Genomic DNA, 17,009 nt, shown 5'->3' on the forward strand with positions numbered 1-17,009 from the left:
ATTTCCAGGAGACACACACCCTAGAACTGAGACCCCAGAGCCTGGGCATGCTGCCACACACTGCCATCCTGACCGTTACCATCAACTGCTCCCAACTGCCCTCTGCAGGTATTTGCCCTGACAGCTTCCAGCTGAGTCCTCCAGCAGCACGGCCCAGTTGATCACTCCAAGGCACTGACTTCCCAGAGCCCCTCCTCTTCCCAGCTGAAGGCCAGAGATGCCTAAGCAACTGGCCTCAGGCTTCCCTGGCCTGCAGCCCTGCAGGCACGAGCTGCCTGATAAATTGGTGATGAAGGTGTTCTGATGCCACCTGCTCCCCCGACTCTCAGCCACCAGGAAGCTCTGTGAGGGAAAATCAGTGACACCTGGGCAGCTGCTGACCCCTCCCCTTCTTAACAAGGGGGTGGGCTGCACAGGCCTGGACTGCATAACAGGGGAAGGCAGGGTGAGCCCTGGGGCCTCTGAGGTTGCTGCGCCGAGTGAGGGCTGCGGTGCAGGCCTGAGGGTGGTCAGCGTGGAGGGCCGAGCCATGTCCTTCCAGAGTATCGTCCACCTGTCCCTGGATAGCCCTGCCCATGCCGTTTGTGTGTTGGGCACAGAAATCTGCTTGGATCTCGGCGGGTGAGGTGCTGGGAGCTCTGCCAAAGCTGGCAGGCAGAGGCAGGCTAGGCCTGGGACCCAGTCCCCTTGATCTGGGAATTGGGGGTTAATTCTCTAGCGTCACCATCCTGCCCCATCTTGGGAAGCCTTGGGTCTCTAGTGGGGGGCCTCCCAGTTCCAACCACGCAGGATTCTGACTTAAATCCTGCCTCTGCCCTGTAGCAGCTGCCATGGACTCTTAGTGAGGCAAGTGCCTTGGCCTCTCTGTTCCCCTATCTGTGAAACCGTGGGGAGGCTGGCCTCGGGGGGGCTGTGAGGAGTAGGCCAAGGAGACTGCTAGATGCTGGAGCCTGCAGGTGGAGGTGACTCACAGCAGGGTCACAATACAACCTCCTGAGTCCCTTGCCCTGGTCTTTTTCTTTATGGGGATCCTTTGTGGCTCCTCCCTTCTTGGGAGTCGGGTGCTTATTACTAAGATGTAACTGTGGTAACTTCTGCAGTGTCGGTAGCAGGGTGGGGTTTGGGCTGGAGCCTGTCAGCAAACACAGGGTCCTTTGGGAGGGGGTGGTAGGAATAAGGACCGCAGACCATTCTGACCCCAGCCCACTCTGCCTCAACACCCTAAGGAGAATGAGGATTTGGGAGCCGTCCCCTCCCACATGCCAGTCATCTCCTAGGCTGAGAAGGTGTTTGTGCCTTGACGTGTCTCTTACCTGGCAAACCAGGTGTGCCCCCCAGAAGTGCCAGTGCTTCACCATCCATGGCTCTGGGAGGGTCTTGATCGATGTGGCCAACACAGTGATTTCTGAGAAGGAGGACGCCACCATCTGGTGGCCCCTGTCTGATCCCACGTATGCCACAGTGAAGATGACATCGCCCAGCCCTTCCGTGGATGGGGATAAGGTAAGCCTCAGGGGAAGAGGTGAGGGGCATCTCCCAGGGGTCGGACCTAACACAGCCACTGGGGCTCCTTCCTGGCTGCAGACATGACTCGAGCCTGTGAAACACGTTGTTTGGCACGTCTGATCTTATCCAGTGTCTGCAACAGACCAGTGGGGTGGGCACTCCACGACCCCATTTTACAAAGAAACGGAGGCACCTAGCGAAGGTGCCCTGCCAAGTCAGCAACCAGCAGAACTGGGATTCAAGCTGGGCGAGTTCATCTCAGCCATGTGAGCCCCTGACAGTGATGCTAGGCTGGCTTCCAACCTAGCTGCGCCACAGTCTGGCTTTAAGGTGTTAGCAGCGTAACTCAGATGGGCTTTTTGGTGAAGGCAGCTCTTCTGGATGTGGAGACTTTAAAGAGATTTAATAGCTAAGGTGTCCTAAATGCATGCTACATACTAGAGAGCTTGGATCATATTTCAGGGTGTTGGCCTCTGTCATGGCTTTATTTTTTATTTTCATTTTTTTATTTTTTTTTTGAGAGAGTCTCACTCGTTGCCCAGACTGGGGTGCATTGGCACAATCTCAGCTCACTGCAACCTTCACTTCCCAGGTTCAAGTGATTCTCCTGCGTCAGCTTCCTGAGTAGCTGGGACTACAGGCACCCACCACCACACCCGGCTAATTTTGTATTTTTAATAGAGACGGGGGTTTCACTATGTTGGCCAGGCTGGTCTCGAACTCCTGACTTCAAGTGATCTACCTGCCTCCACCTCCCAAAGTGCTGGGATTACAGGCATGAGCCACCACGCCTGGCCTACCATCACTTTTCATATGAGGAAACTGAGGCACAGTGCCATGTCTTAAACCTAAGTAGCCTACCTAGAGTGGGGTAGACCCAGGATTTGAGCTTGAGCCCAAGCGTGTACTCTCTCCCCCGGGTAAGCTGTCTCCCTAATGGGGTGCCTACGGTGGGGAGGTTCCCCTCCACCTCGTACATGAGGGGGCAGCAGTGGTGTCCTGTGGTAGAAGCAGGTGGCTCATTCAGGGCAGGAGTGTTCAATCTTAGTTGCAGGTGAGAACCACTGGGGACCTAATAACATCAATATCCAGGCCACACCCCCTCTACCAATTAAAGTGGAACCTCAGGGCTAGGACCCTGGCCCCTGGTTTAAAGCTCTCCAGATGCCCCCAATGCGGGGCTGGGGGTGAGAACCATGATGGAGCAGTTCAGGACTGGGAGAGCTCTCCCTCCCTCCCCCAACACCCTGCAGGACCTAGTGGAGATGTCTGCTGCAGAGACGTAGATACACACACCCACCCGCGCTGTGTGCCTAGGGCAGGCAACTCCCCGAGAGGCAAGTAGTGGACTTAGATAGGAACTGAGCGTCTCTGGCCAGGTGTGGTGGCTCACGCCTGTAATCCCAGCACTTTGGAAGGCTGAGAGGGGCAGATTACCTGAGGTCGGGAGTTCGAGGCCAACCTGGCCAACATGGCGAAACCCTGTCTCTACTAAAAATACAAAAATTAGCCAGGTGTGGCGGCAGGTGCCTGTAATCTCAGGTTCTCAGGAGGCTGAGGCCGGAGAATCACTTGAACCCAGGAGGCGGAGGTTGTAGTAAGCCGAGATTGTCCCACTGCATTCCAGCCTGGGCAAGAAGAACGAAACTCAATTGCAAAAAAAGGTATCTCAGATAAGAACGGAGGCCACAGTGGGTCCCAGTAGAACTCCAGACTGACTACCTGAGAACCATCCTCTGCCCAGGGCTCAGCCTCCAGAACCCTCAGGAGTGACCAACAAAGAAGCTTGACCTTGGAGGACTGAAGCTTCTATTTAAGGATGGGGTGCATCTCTCACATGCTCTGGCCAGTGGTTGGGTCTCTGGTTCATGACCAAGACCTTGTAGTCAGGGCCAGTGGCTGGAGGGCAGATCTCTTTCTAAAAGCATAAAGTAGAGGCTGGCGTAGGACACAGGAAAGAATGAGTCCCAATGCTGCTTCCTCACCTTGGTGTCCTTCTTAGCAGCTTAAGCCACCAGAGGCCTGTTGCCCCACTGTGCACCTTATGGAGTAGCAGATGGGACCCCGGGAGGGTGGGTTTAGCAGGGAGAATGTATAGTGTGGTTTCCAGCTGGGGTTCTAGAGCCAGGCAGCCTGGATCGGAAATCCCTTTGAGTGGTGTGGGATAAGTTCCTTGATTCCGCTGCCATCAGGGATACAGCTCTCACCTGGACAGGTGGTTGCAAGCCTGGTTCTTGACAAGGTTGGGGTTGGGGGTCATGGCAGGTTCTAAGTCCTCAGTGGACTGACTCGGCCCTAAGCGCAGGGCTGTGGCCCCTGTACCAGCTCATGGTGAGACTTCAGAAGCCGTAACACAAGACCAAGTTCCCACGCCTAGACTCGGCACACGGCGTGGGGCTCTGTTCCCGGCCCCTCCCCTCCAACACTGCCTATGGGTTCAGGATGCTGTCTCCACAGGTCTCAGTCACGTACTACGGGCCCAACGAGGATGCCCCCATGGGCACAGCTGTGCTGTACCTCACTGGCATTGGTGAGTGTCGCTCCAACCGGGAGCCTGGGGCCCAGCTCACTGCTGGAGTTGGGGAAGGGGTAGGATTGCAGGAGGAGCCAAAAAGGATTCTCCCAGTAACAAGATGCCTCCTGTGGGCCCCAGGAACTCCTGAACAAACTCCTAAATGGATTCATTTGAGATACCCACTCACACACTCCCTCCTCGACGCTCAGTCGCTTCTCCACCTTCATGCACTGCCAACCTAATTCTGAGAATAGAAACAGCCAGAACTTCCATGTCGCTGCCATCTACCCACCTACGCCTGTCTAGTGCCCACCTTCTTCCTTTGTTACAATTGACGCATCTGGTCCAAAGTTAATCTTTCTTGTCTCACTAGATCCTTTCTTCTCATTCAAGAACATTCCTTTGTCGATTCTTACCAATGTAAGAAGCCGCCACCCTTCCCCGCTCTCTAGATCACCCCCATCAGCTCAGGAAGAAGCTCTATAACTATTTTTCTTTTTCTTTTTTTTTTTTTTTTTTTTTTTTGAGATGGAGTCTTACTGTCACTCAGGCTGGAGCACAGTAGCACTGTCTCTGCTCACTGCAACCTCCGCCTCCCAGGTTCAAGCAATTCTCCTACCTCAGCCTCTGGATTAGCTGGGACTATAGGCGTGTGCCACCATGCCTGGCTAATTTTTGTATTTTTAGTAGAGACAGGTTTTCACCATGTTGGCCAAGCTGGTCTCGAACTCCTGACCTCATGATCCACCTGCCTTGGCCTCCCCAAGTGCTGGGATTACAAGCGTGAGCCACTGTGCCTGGCCATGACGTCTCTTAAACCTGATTCTAGGGTGTTTGTTTTTGTTTTTGTTTGAGGCGGAGTCTTGCTCGGTTGCCCAGGCTGGAGTGCAGTGGCACGATCTTGGCTCACTGCCCGCTCCACCTCCCGGGTTCACGCCATTCTCCTGCCTCAGCTTCCCTAGTAGCTGGGACTACAGGTACCCACCACCACGCCCAGCTAACTTTTTATTTTTAGTGGGCTAATTTTTTTGTATCTTTAGTGGGCTAATTTTTTCGTATTTTTAGTGGAGACGGGGTTTCACTGTGTTAACCAGGATGGTCTCAATCTCCTGACCTCGTGATCAGCCCACCTCGGCCTCCCAGAGGGTTGGAATTACAGGCGTGAGCCACTGTGCTGGGCCTAGGTTGTCTTTTAAAGTCTATTCTCCCACCTCTGTTCCTGAGGAGCCATCTGTGTCCTCAATTTCTCTAGAATCTTCTCAAATGAGACACCTACCACCAACGGAGTTCTTTTAGAACTCTAACATCTGCAACACTAAGTTTTTGGTTTGTGTGGGTTCTTTTGTGTTTTTATTTTGTTTTGTCTTGTTTTCTGTTTTTGAGACAGTCTCACTCTGTAGCCTAAGCTGAACTGGAGTGAAGACACGATCATGGCTCATTGCAGCCTCAAAACATCCTCTCACCTCAGCCTCTCCAGTAGCTTGGACCATAGGTGTTATACCACCATACCTGGTTAATTTTTTATACAGACATGGGTTTCCCTACGTTGCCCAGGCTCCTCCCACCTCAATCTCCAGAGTGGCTGGGACTACAGGCACGTACCACCATGCCCAGCTGACTTTTTGATTTTTTTAATTTTTTCCCCCATAGAGAGGGTTTTACCATATTGCCCAGCCTGGTCTCAAACTCTTGGCCTCAAGTGATCCTCCCGCCTCAGCCTCCCAAAGTGCTGGAGTTACAGGCGTGAGCCACATACCTGCTGGTCATCCCTTCTTAACACACTTCAATGCTTCAGGGATGTTCAACTTACTTTTCCTCCTGCCTGGCGTTCCTTCTCAGAACCCTTTGGGGCTCAGAGGAGCTCTTCTCAGTCCTTGGTCCTCCTGCTTCCAGTCAGTGAAGTGTCTCGGGCTCAGGAGGTTGGTCACGTGGCTCTAATGTCACCTATGGACAGGCTGCTCCCACAAACCCAACTTGGATATTGCCTACCCAGCGTGATCGCTTGGGTGTCTGACAGGTGTCTGAAATGCAAATGGATTCTCTCTACTCCTGAAAACCTGTTTTTCTAGTAGTCCCTCCATCACCCTAGGGGGTAGCTCCATCCTTCTAGTGTAAACCTTGGCATCACCTGATTCTTCTTACCCCACAGCAGTCTGAATCTTGTGTTACCTGATGTTTCGCCGGAATCCAGCAACTTGCACTCCCAGTGTGCTCACCCTGGCTGGAGCCCCCATCCTCTCACCTGGGTCACAGCCCAGACCTCCCAGTGGGATTCATGCTAGCACCCTTGCCCTTCTGACTAGACTTCTAGCCTTAATCCAGCAGCCAGAGTAGTACATCTTTAAGTGGAATATTGGATAACGCCTTCCAACTGCTTCCACGTTGCTTGGATTAAAGCCAAAGTCACTGCCCACGAAACTACATGAGTAACCCTGCACTGCCCCTGTCTTTACTGCCTGCACATCTTCCCCCTGGGTCATCCTGCTCATTCTGCTGTAGGCACTGTTGGCCACTCTAACCCTTGGCCCTGCTGCCTTGGGCTTCCTATTTCCCCTAATGGCTCTTACCCTAGATGTTAACCCAGATTTTCTTGCCTCCTTCAGGTCTGTTTTCAAATGTCAACTTAGGCTCCCTTGATCATCTAAAACTGAAACACCCCCGCTCCATTCCTTCTCCCATATCCCTCAGTGCTTATTGCCATCAAACATGATGTACCTGCTTGCCCCTCCCCTGGTGCACACATACGTGCTCATGTAAGGTCTAAGGAGACGAGGTCTCCATCTTGCACACTGCTAGATCCCTAGGACCTGGGGCAGCCCGGTTTGCAGTGGGCATCTGGCCCCTGAGCATCTGCTGGCCAGGTGCTGATGACGTAACAGCAAACAAGTCCTGTGTTCGTGGCCCTGATGTTCCAGCTGGGAATCAGCACCTCAAATAATGAGCTGTGAACAAAAGACCACACTAGAGCCACATGGTTGTCCCTTGTGTGGTGGAAGGGATGGGAGGTGGTCTGCTAAGGCGGCGGGGCAGTCCCTTTGGCAGTACCTGGGTAAAAGCCTAGATCCTTAAGTGTGTTGTTTTTTTTGTTTGTGTTTGTTTTTTGTTTTTTGAGATGGAGCCTCACTCTGTCACCCAGGCTGGAGTGCAGTAGTGCGATCTCTGCTCACTGCAATCTCCACCTCCTGGGTTCAAGCGATTCTCCTGCCTCAGCCTCCTGAGTAGCTGGAACTACAGGCGCCTGCCACCACGCCTGGCTAACTTTTGTATTTTTCGTAGAGACAAAGTTTTGCCATGTTGCTCAGTCTGGTCTTGAACTCCTGACCTCAGGTGATCTGCCTGCCTCAGCCTCCCAAAGTGCTGGGGTTACAGGCGTGAGCCACCATGACCAGCTAATCCTTAAGTTTTAAAAGGGCTTAGAATTGTCATGTATTGAAAATTTTTTTTTTTTTTTTTGAGACAGAATCTTGCTCTGTTACCCAGGCTAGAGTGCAGTGGTCTGATCTCAGCTCACTGCACCCTCCACCTCCCAAGTTCAAGTGACACTCCTGCCTTGGCCTCCCAAGAGGCTGGGACTACAGGTGCCCTCCACCATGCCCAGCTAATTTTTATATTTTTAGTAGAGATGAGATTTCGCCATGTCGCCCAGGCTGATCTCGAACTCCTGACCTTAAGTGATCCATCCACCTCAGTCTCCCAAAGCGTTGGGATTACAGGAGTGAGCCACTGTGCCTGGCCATATTAAGCCTTTCCTATGTCTTGGAGCATAAAGCTTTCCAGAAGGCTGGAGAGGTAGACTCGGCAAGTAAGAATCACTTGGGTAGAGGCTGAAAGGCATGAGATGGCATGAGGACCATGATGGGCTTGTTTTGTGAGTTCCCAGGAGGTTTGGGGGTAGACATGTGACTACTTGGGCCTCTCCAGTATTGCTGATGTGAAGCTGTCACCTTTGAGGATGATTTCTGCTTCTAAACTGATAGCATGCCAGAAAGGCTGGATGCCCTGATGCCAGCCTTGGGCAGCCCCACAGGAGATAACCTATAACTTTGAGGTTCCATCTGGCAGGTCTAGGTGACTGGGACACCCTTTTCTTTTTCAGAGGTCTCTCTAGAGGTGGACATCTACCGCAATGGGCAAGTTGAGATGTCAAGTGACAAACAGGCTAAGGTGAGTCGGCCAGCAAGAGGGGGCAGGGAAGGGGCCCCATAAGCCAAATCTGCCCAAATGCTCACTTGATCTGACTTTCCCAGTGTCTAGCCCAATTCCTGTAACATTGCTGAAGGATTAGATACATGGAGGGGAGGCGGGAAACCAAACTGTCATGGTACAAGTCAGAGCTGATTAAATTCCTTTTCTTTTATAGGGTGTTTTTTTGTTGTTTTGTTTTGTTGTTGTTGTTTTTGATGGAGTTTCCCTCTGTCACCCAGGCTGGAGTGCAGTGGCATGATCTTAGCTCACTGCAACCTCCGCCTCCCAGGTTCAAGCAATTCTCCTGCCTCAGCCTCCTGAGCAGCTGGGGTTACAAGCATGCGTCACCACACCTGGCTAATTTTTTTTTTTTGAGATGGAGTCTCGCTCTGTTGCCCAGGCTGGAGTGCAGTGGCACGATCTTGGCTCACTGCAAGGTCCATCTCCCAGGTTCACACCATTCTCCTGTCTCAGCCTCCCGAGTAGCTGGGACTATAGGTGCCTGCCACCAAGCCTGGCTAATTTTTTTTTTTATTTTTAGTAGAGATGGGGTTTCACTGTGTTAGCCAGGATGGTCTCGAACTCCTGACCTCCAGTGGTCTGCCTGCCTCGGCCTCCCAAAGTACTGGGATCAGAACCGATTAAATTTCTAGCTCACTTAAAAAAAAAAAAAAACTAGAATATCTGGCAACTTGAGGCTCATGTCCTACCCCGGTTGTGGAGTATCCTAGATGAGAGGATTAGCTGCTGCTGCCAGGTAGTACATCTCTTCCAATTTGCCTCGGTCCCTGATTCTCTGACCCTGAAATATGAGGTAGGTAACTGGTAACCCTGAACCTAGCTTCTTTCCCTTCCTCTTAGCCTCCTTACCTGACATTACCTTCCTGTGCCTACAGATTCTTGACCTCACCGGTCCTGTTCCGTGGGTCCCTGTGACCCTGGAGAAAGGCTTGGCTGGGCCCCTCTGCTATGAGGTGCATCCGAGAAGCAGAGGATTTATTTGGCTCCTTCCTGAGCCAATGTTCCCATCTCATTTGCAGAAAAAATGGATCTGGGGTCCCAGCGGTTGGGGTGCCATCCTGCTTGTGAATTGCAACCCTGCTGATGTCGGCCAGCAACTTGAGGACAAGAAAACCAAGAAAGTGATCTTTTCAGAGGGTAGGACCTCAGACTGTCTCTGCCTTTCCTTCTTGGTCTCTTTGCCCTGTTTCTCAGCAAATACAGCTTCCAGACTAATTTTCTCCACCCCACGCCCCACACCCTCTTCCCCAGTCCCCATGCCTGGGCTGATCAAATCTTTTGTCCTGGGTTGTACATGTATAATTGGGAAGAGGTCACATGGCCCCAAGCAAAGAGCAGGGGTGGTTCCTTATTTCCTAGCTGTGAACTTGAGCACACTAACTTCCCTGATCTTGTTTCCCTATTTGTAAAATGGAGATGATACAGTTGGCCTCCCAACTCTATCAGTTGGTTGACGGTTGACAAGACTAAATGAAGACAATAGGGGTATATGCACTGCTTTCTAAAAAGCCTCTCATAGTCTGGGCCAGGAACCTTGGACTGTCTTGGGTAAAATTCGCCTTGGATCCTGACTTGCGGTTGGGACCAGGGTTCTAGGTCTTAGCGGTAGGATGGAATGTCTTGGTTCCTACTGAGGCTGGAGGTGAACCCTCACTGAACTGATCGAGGTAGGCCCTGTTCTGTTTGTGGGGACCATGGGATAAATCCCATCCTCCCTCAAAAGGAGGCCCTGGGGTTTACAGCTTGCCTGTAGCCACCCAGAACAAGCAGTGAAGTGGTAATTCTTTGGGCCCGGGCCCTAGCAAAAGGCAGGGGGTCCTTGGTGCTCTGTTCAAACTCCCGGCCCCTCTCTACTGCTCCTCCCTGCACCCCCAGAGTGCTGGCCTCCAGACATTCCTTGACCTTTGCTTTGTCTTTTGCTCAGAAATAACGAATCTGTCCCAGATGACACTGAATGTCCAAGGCCCCAGCTGTATCTTAAAGAAATATCGGCTAGTCCTCCATACCTCCAAGGAAGAGTCGAAGAAGGCGAGAGTCTACTGGCCCCAAAGTGAGTGTTTTTGTGCCAGCTCCAGCTTTGCCTGCTCTCGACGTGCCAGGCAAGTTGTGCCCACACCTCCTCCCAGCAAGGTCCCCAGCAGAAGCCTGCTGGAGACCTAGAGCTGCAGATGAGAGGCTGTTGTGGCTGTACTTGTGTTTCTAGGATTCTCTGGCTGTCACCTTTCCCATAGGCTAAGTCTGTACACATGGGTGAGTTACTGTACCTCGAAGCCACTTTCTCCACTTGTAAAATGGGAGTAGCTGTGCCTTCCCTGCAGGCTAGAAGAGAAGAGAGACGTATCAGCTGAAACAGTAGCTATTGCCTTAGACAGATTAGATCACATCTCCCAATGACTCCTCTCAGGAGAATCCGTCTTCACTCTAAACCCAGATCTACTATGTTAAATTTCCAGAAATCTGAGGCCAAAACCTCTAGAGCGGCAGCCATGGTAGCATCTGCTTCCCAGCCACCATGCCATCCACCACCCATCTTCAGCCCTCCTCTCCTGGGAGGCAGGTAGCATACTCTATTCTGTAGATGGAGGGTTGGTTAGGAGGTAGACATGCCCAACTCCAGCAAAACAGCCTTGTGCATCTTTTGACTTCCCTGAACTGGCTCAGTACTTAGCGTACCTCTAAATCTCTCAATGAGAGCTAGCTCTCTGCTCCTGGAGGGACATGCCAGCATGCTTTTTTGGGGTTTGGTTTTGTTTTTCCCCTTTGAGACAGGATCTAGCTCTGTTACTCAGGCTGGAGTGCAGTAGTGTGATCACAGCTCACTGTAGACTAGACTCAGCTTCCTGGACTCAAGCAGTCCTCCTACCTCAGACTCCCAAGTAGCTGGTATGACAGGTGTGTGCCACCACAACTGGCTAATTCGCTTTTCTTGTAGAGACGGGGTCTCACTTTGCCCAGACTGGTTTCAAACTCCTGGATGCAAACAATCCTCCTGCCTTGGCCTCCCAAAGTGCTGGGATTACAGGTGTAAGCTACTGCACCTGGCCCAACCTGCTACCTTCTCTTGTAAACCATGCTTAGCTTCAGCTAGGCAACCCAGGGAGCTCTGTGGTCTATACTGTGCCTGTTCTCGGAGGGCACCATCTCTGTTGCCAGCATTGGAGAGTGTGCCCCTGCCATTCCTGGTCTGCACTCTGAGGCCTTGGCTCAGTCTCCTACTCCATCTCGTCTGCAGACCATAGGTCTCAGCTGGATTTCAAAGTAGCCTGGGATTAGCTAGAAAAGGTAGCCCAGCTTGGACGTGGCCATCTTACATGTGAGCTGGAGTGAGCCTAAGAAACCCAGGGGTCTAGGTCTGGTTCAGGCCACAAGGGCTACTCTGGCCCTGGGAGGCTACCAATGCTGAAGTAGGTGGATTAGGCCAGGCGGGCCTTGGAGTCCGCCAGTTCACGTAGCCTGCTAAGTTCATGATGCCATACTTCATCATGTGGATCATAGTGAACTACTGGTTTCTTTATTGAAAAAGCTTATTCAGGCTGGGCGTGGTGGCTCATGCCTGTAATCCCAACACTTTGGGAGGCCGAGGCAGACGGATCACCTGAGGTCAGGAGTTCGAGAACAGCCTGGCCAACATGGCGAAACCCTGTCTCTACTAAAGATACAAAAATTAGCTGGGCATGATGGCGGGCATGCCCGCCAGCTACTCCGGAGGCTGAGGCAGGAGAATTGCTTGAACCCGAAAGGCAGAGGTTGCAGTGAGCTGAGATCACGCCACTGTACTCCAGACTGAGTGCGACTTAAAATAATTTTTTTAAAAAAACTTATTCAACAATCTAGGGGCTGGGCACGGGGCTCATGCCTATAATCCCAACACTTCGGGAGGCCAAGGTGGGCAGATCACCTGAGGTCAGGAGTTTGAGACCAGCCTGGCCAACATGGCAAAACCCCATCTCTACTAAAAAGTACAAAAATTAGCTGGGCATTGTGGCATATGCCTATAATCCCAACTACTCAGGAGGCCAAGGCAGGAGTGAACCTGGGAGGCAGAGGTTGCAGTGAGCCGACGTTGTACCACTACATTCCAGCCTGGGTGACAGAGTGGGGAACTTTGTCACAAAAACAAAAAAAAACAGCTTATTCAACAATCTAGGGTAGGGCAACACAGTGTGCTGTGTTTTAACAAGCCCTCCAGGTGACTCTGAAACATGCTAAAGCTTGAACCACAAAAAGATACAGCAAAAGAGTCTGAAAAGTTTGCAGAGGAATAGAAAGCCAGAATACAGGGTTCTAGAAACAGGCTGGGTGTGGTGGCTCACACCTGTAATCCCAGCACTTTGGGAGGCCAAGGCAGGAGGATTACTTGGGCACAGGAATTCAAGACCAGCCTTGGCAACACAGTGAGACCTTGTCTCTAAGATAAAAGATTATTTTTATAAAGAAGTCTGGCCAGGCATGGTGATTCATGCCTTAATCCCAGCACTTTGAGAGACCAAGACCAGTGGATCACTTGAGGTCAGGAGTTTGAGACCAGCCTGGCCAACAAGGTAAAACCATCTGCTAAAAATACCAAAATTAGCCGGATGTGGTGGCGCTAGCTTGTAATCCTAACTACTCGGGAGACTGAGGCGGGAGGATCATGTGAACCCAGGAGGCAGAGGCTGCAGTGAGCCGACATTGTACCACTGCACTCCAGCCTGGGCAAAGTAAGGCAGTGGCCAACCCTGGCAAATGCTGTGGATAGACTGACTCCAGCCTGGGCAAAGTAAGGCAGTGGCCAACCCTGGCAAATGCTGTGGATAGACTGAGATGCCCAAGCCCATAGTAAAGTCACAATCCTCAGAATGGTAGTCATCAGTGACCCTGACAAGAACAGTGAAAAGCCAGGTTGAAATGGGGAGGCACAGTAAATCTAGGCCATGGAAAGAATTCTCCATAAAGGGAGATGTGTGGTGGTAATTACAGGGGCTGGCACGCAGTTGAGTGTGTCTGAAGCTGGTAGTACATGGGCAGATGTATAGATGGGGCTGATCCAACAGGGGTGGGGAAATGGATCCTAGAGGAAGATCTGAGAAGTTTGCAGAAGAATAGAAAGCCAGAAGACAAAATAGAAAACCAGAAGACAAGGTTCTAAACAGGCTGGGCATGGTGGCTCACACCTGTAATCCCAGCACTTTGGGAGGCCAAGGCAGGAGGATCACCTTTAGGACTATGGAATACAGGTGAGTCTGTGGACAGGAATGAGACGATAGTCTTTGAGTAGTGTTGGTGGCTTGCTCTGAGGTCTGCCTGGTCGTAGCCTGAAATGAGGCCTTTCGGTGTGGTGGTTTTCTGCAGCTCCTCAGGTGCAAGAGTGAGTGAGCTTTAAAGACTTGGTGTGACCAGAATAGAGGTTTTCCAGGAAAGCAAACTAGAAAAAGCTGTGGGAGTGGACAGTGTGTATAAGAGAGGATATAGTGATGGGTTTTTGAGCTCTGAGAAGGGTCAAAGTGAGGATGGAGGGTGGGGATCGGTAGCAGGATCTGGGACTGAGGTTGGGGACTCACTGGGGTGGGAGCATAGGTGAGCTAAACAGATCGGAAGGCACTGTCTGCCTTGGAGGTGGCATCTAGTCTGGGTTACGATCATTGTAATGGATGTCTAAGTATAGAACTCAGGTTCATTGAAATAAGGTCCAAGAGAGATCAAAATGTCTGGATGTTCTAGTCTATTGTCAGATACCAGTGATACAACAGCAGTGGAGGCAAGTAGTGCTAGAACAATCCACGAAGGATGGAGAGGATGACGTCGTCCCCAAAAGAAGGGGTGGGTAGCTGGCATTATCTGATAGCCAGCACTTCACAGGAACTCTGGGATTCTTGAGGAATAGAGAAATGGCCTGGAAGTGCCAGTGAAGAACCAAGAAGGGCACCTACCTTCCTGTAAGTCCAGCAGTACATGGCAGGTAGGAAAAAGCTAGCTCGAATCATCAGTATTTGCTCTGTGCCCTGAGGATCCAGCCCTGGAAGAATAAACCATGTTACCTGCTCTCAGAGCCTGCTATGACAGATGGACAGACAGCCAAGGACCCAACAGAGGCTGGAGGGAGCCCTTTAAGATGCCCCCAGGGTGGGTAGGGGGAGTTTGAGGTAGCTAAGGCCTCCTGGGCAGCTCTGTGAGGACTGAGGGCAGGAAGGGCCTTCCAGGCAGAGGCAGCTGTTGTGTGTACCTTGGTTGCAGGGCTTCTGGCCTCCCCCATGCTTGTTTAATGGGGACAACAAATGCCTGCCTCAGAGGGTCCTGAGGATGTGAGCCCATGAGCCTAAAACACCTACCACAGCTCCTAGCAAAGATAGCCCACAGTGAAATGTTCGCTATGCTTCACAACAAACTATCTATGAGAGGGGCCCCCAGAGGGTCAACCACAGGACAGCCAGACAGTAGGGGACTGTGGCAAACAGACTGTGACCCTCTCGCCCTCACTGCCTGGTGGTGAATCACCCTTGGGTGGAATGGCCACAGGGAGCCCAGGTCCCCAGAACAGGAGCAGGCCCTAGGTGTGTAGCAGCTCTTGGGCTGGGTGCTGTGGGCCAGCTGATGCTATAGCAGGTCAAGAGGGTTGTGTCTGCACTGGGAAGTTGCCAGGGGTTCCTGGGGGAAGACCGCCTTGTCTGGTCTTGCCCCATGAGGCCTGGCTCAGGGCTGGTGAAGCCTCTAGGTAGGTGAGAAGCAGGAACTAGCACAGGAGCAGTCCCAGTGGGCCCAGTTCCCTCATAGCCAGCAGCGGGACTGAGGCTGGGCCTGTAACCAGCATCCCCAGGGCCTCCAAGGAGGGGCTGCTGCAGAACTACAGAGTCCATCGGGAGGGCTGCTGGGGCTCTAACCCAGAGCAAGAGGCCCAAGGACCCAGGGCAGCGCCTAACCAGGGGCAGCCATGGCCGCGGCTGCAGCCATCTGCTGGCACGCTGAAGGAGCTGGAGATGGAGGCAGCTGGCAGTGCCGTGCAGAAGGTCTGAGGATGCTACAGTTCCTGGATCTCTCAGGGTTCTGGTGGCCAAGGTAAATCTAGCTTAGGATTCCCTGAAACAAGTCACCCGGAATCTTAAGCAGGAACAGCCATCAGGCCTACAGCTGCCACATCGGGAACAGATAAAGAGGACAGGCCAGGAAAGGAGTTCTAGTGACCCAGGTGGGAGAAGCTTGGGTCAGGGTCATTTCTGGCCTAGAAAATGGACAGACTTGGGCTGGGCGCAGTGGCTCACGCCTGTAATCCTAGCACTTTGGGAGGCTGAGGCGGGTGGATTGCCTGAGCTCAGGAGTTGGAGACCGGCCTGGGCAATGTGGTAGAACCCCATCTCTACTAAAAATACGAAAAACTAGCCAGGCATGGTGGTATACACCTATAGTCCCAGCTACTTGGGAGGCTGAGGCACAAGAATTGCTTGAACCTGGGAGATGGAGGTTGAAGTGAGCTGAGATAGCGCCACTGTACTCTAGCCTGCTCAACAGAGCAGGACTCCACCACAAAGGGGGCCAGGCGTGGTAGCTCTCGCCTGTAATCCCAGCACTTTGGGAGGCCAAGGTGGGCAGATCATGAGGGCAGGAGATCGAGACCATCCTGGCTAACACGGTGAAACCCCGTCTCTACTAAAAATACAAAAAATTAGCCAGGCGTGGTGGTGAGCACCTGTAGTCCCAGCTACTCGGGAGGCTGAGGCAGAATGGCCAGAATCCGGGAGGCAGAGCTTGCAGTGAGCCGAGATCGCGCCACTGCACTCCAGCCTGGGCGACAGAGCAAGACTCCCTCTCAAAAACACCTTTAGAATCTAGTTAGCAAACGACAATCACCATGTGTGGTCAACTTCCTTCTGATCTCTTCTGTGCATGGTTTTGTATTTAATGACCTAAAACTAGGAGACAGGCTTAACATGTATAATCATAAGAACACTTGGTTTCTTCAGAAACCTTGATGGAGGCATAATCCATCCAATAAATGGTTCTCACTGACATTTCTAGCATCAGTAAGTGTCTGATTTTTTTCAGCTGAGGCTGCCGAGCCCAGCCTGGGACAGTTTCTCACCTTTAGGACTTTATGATACTATCACAAGAGTTGGATTCATGGGTCAAAATATAGAACCACCTACCTTGAGGCTTTACACCAGGCAGGAGCCTTGAAGGCATCATCACCTGAGCTTCAACTCCTGGCGTGTAATAGATCTTCAAGGAACACTGGTGAATAACTGGCCGTTGCTTATGTATGAACATCTGGTTGTCTACCAAGCCCTGAATGCTAGAAACAGGGAAGTCCAAGCCAGTTCAGCTCCAGCCTCCTGGAACTCACAGCCTTGCCTCTGATATGAGGAATGAGCCGGTACCTTAACCATCAAATGTGGTGACCGGCACCAGGTTACTTCAGTGGCTGGTCCATCCCTTTCTCTCCTAGAAGACAATTCCAGTACCTTTGAGTTGGTGCTGGGGCCCGGCCAGCACGCCTATACCTTGGCCCTCCTCGGGAGCCACTTGAAGGAGACTTTCTACGTTGAAGCCATAGCATTCCCGTCCGCCGAATTCTCAGGCCTCATCTCCTACTCTGTGTCCCTGGTGGAGGAGTCTCAAGATCCGGTATGTCTCCATAATAGGTGGGTCCTTGGACTAGGATGCTCCAGTGGGGGAAAAGCCATCTCCCACAGTTGGGCAGAGCTCGAGGTTTGCTGGGGAAGAGCTGCAGAAGGCAGGTGGGGCCCAGCTGGGGGCCAGGCTGAACGGCCGGAACCCTGGGGGTAAGAGGGGAGCGAGTAAATGTGGAAGC

The 17,009-nt window shown here is 52.1% G+C and overlaps 1 protein-coding gene across 1 annotated transcript in view; it reads left to right on the forward strand.

Moving 5' to 3' along the window:
• The first annotated feature begins 461 nt into the window (after positions 1 to 461).
• Positions 462 to 17,009, forward strand: part of PADI6 (peptidyl arginine deiminase 6) — a 30,123-nt gene continuing 13,575 nt past the window's right edge. The window contains exons 1-7 of the mRNA XM_030805569.1: positions 462 to 621; positions 1,326 to 1,503; positions 3,964 to 4,036; positions 8,118 to 8,185; positions 9,247 to 9,364; positions 10,152 to 10,277; positions 16,644 to 16,822. Coding sequence (XP_030661429.1) covers positions 530 to 621; positions 1,326 to 1,503; positions 3,964 to 4,036; positions 8,118 to 8,185; positions 9,247 to 9,364; positions 10,152 to 10,277; positions 16,644 to 16,822 — 834 coding nt within the window. The 5' untranslated portion in view covers positions 462 to 529. The remainder of the gene's footprint in view (positions 622 to 1,325; positions 1,504 to 3,963; positions 4,037 to 8,117; positions 8,186 to 9,246; positions 9,365 to 10,151; positions 10,278 to 16,643; positions 16,823 to 17,009) is intronic.

Source organism: Nomascus leucogenys, chromosome 24 (assembly GCF_006542625.1).
Source record: "Nomascus leucogenys isolate Asia chromosome 24, Asia_NLE_v1, whole genome shotgun sequence".
Classification (NCBI taxonomy): Eukaryota; Metazoa; Chordata; class Mammalia; order Primates; family Hylobatidae; genus Nomascus; species Nomascus leucogenys.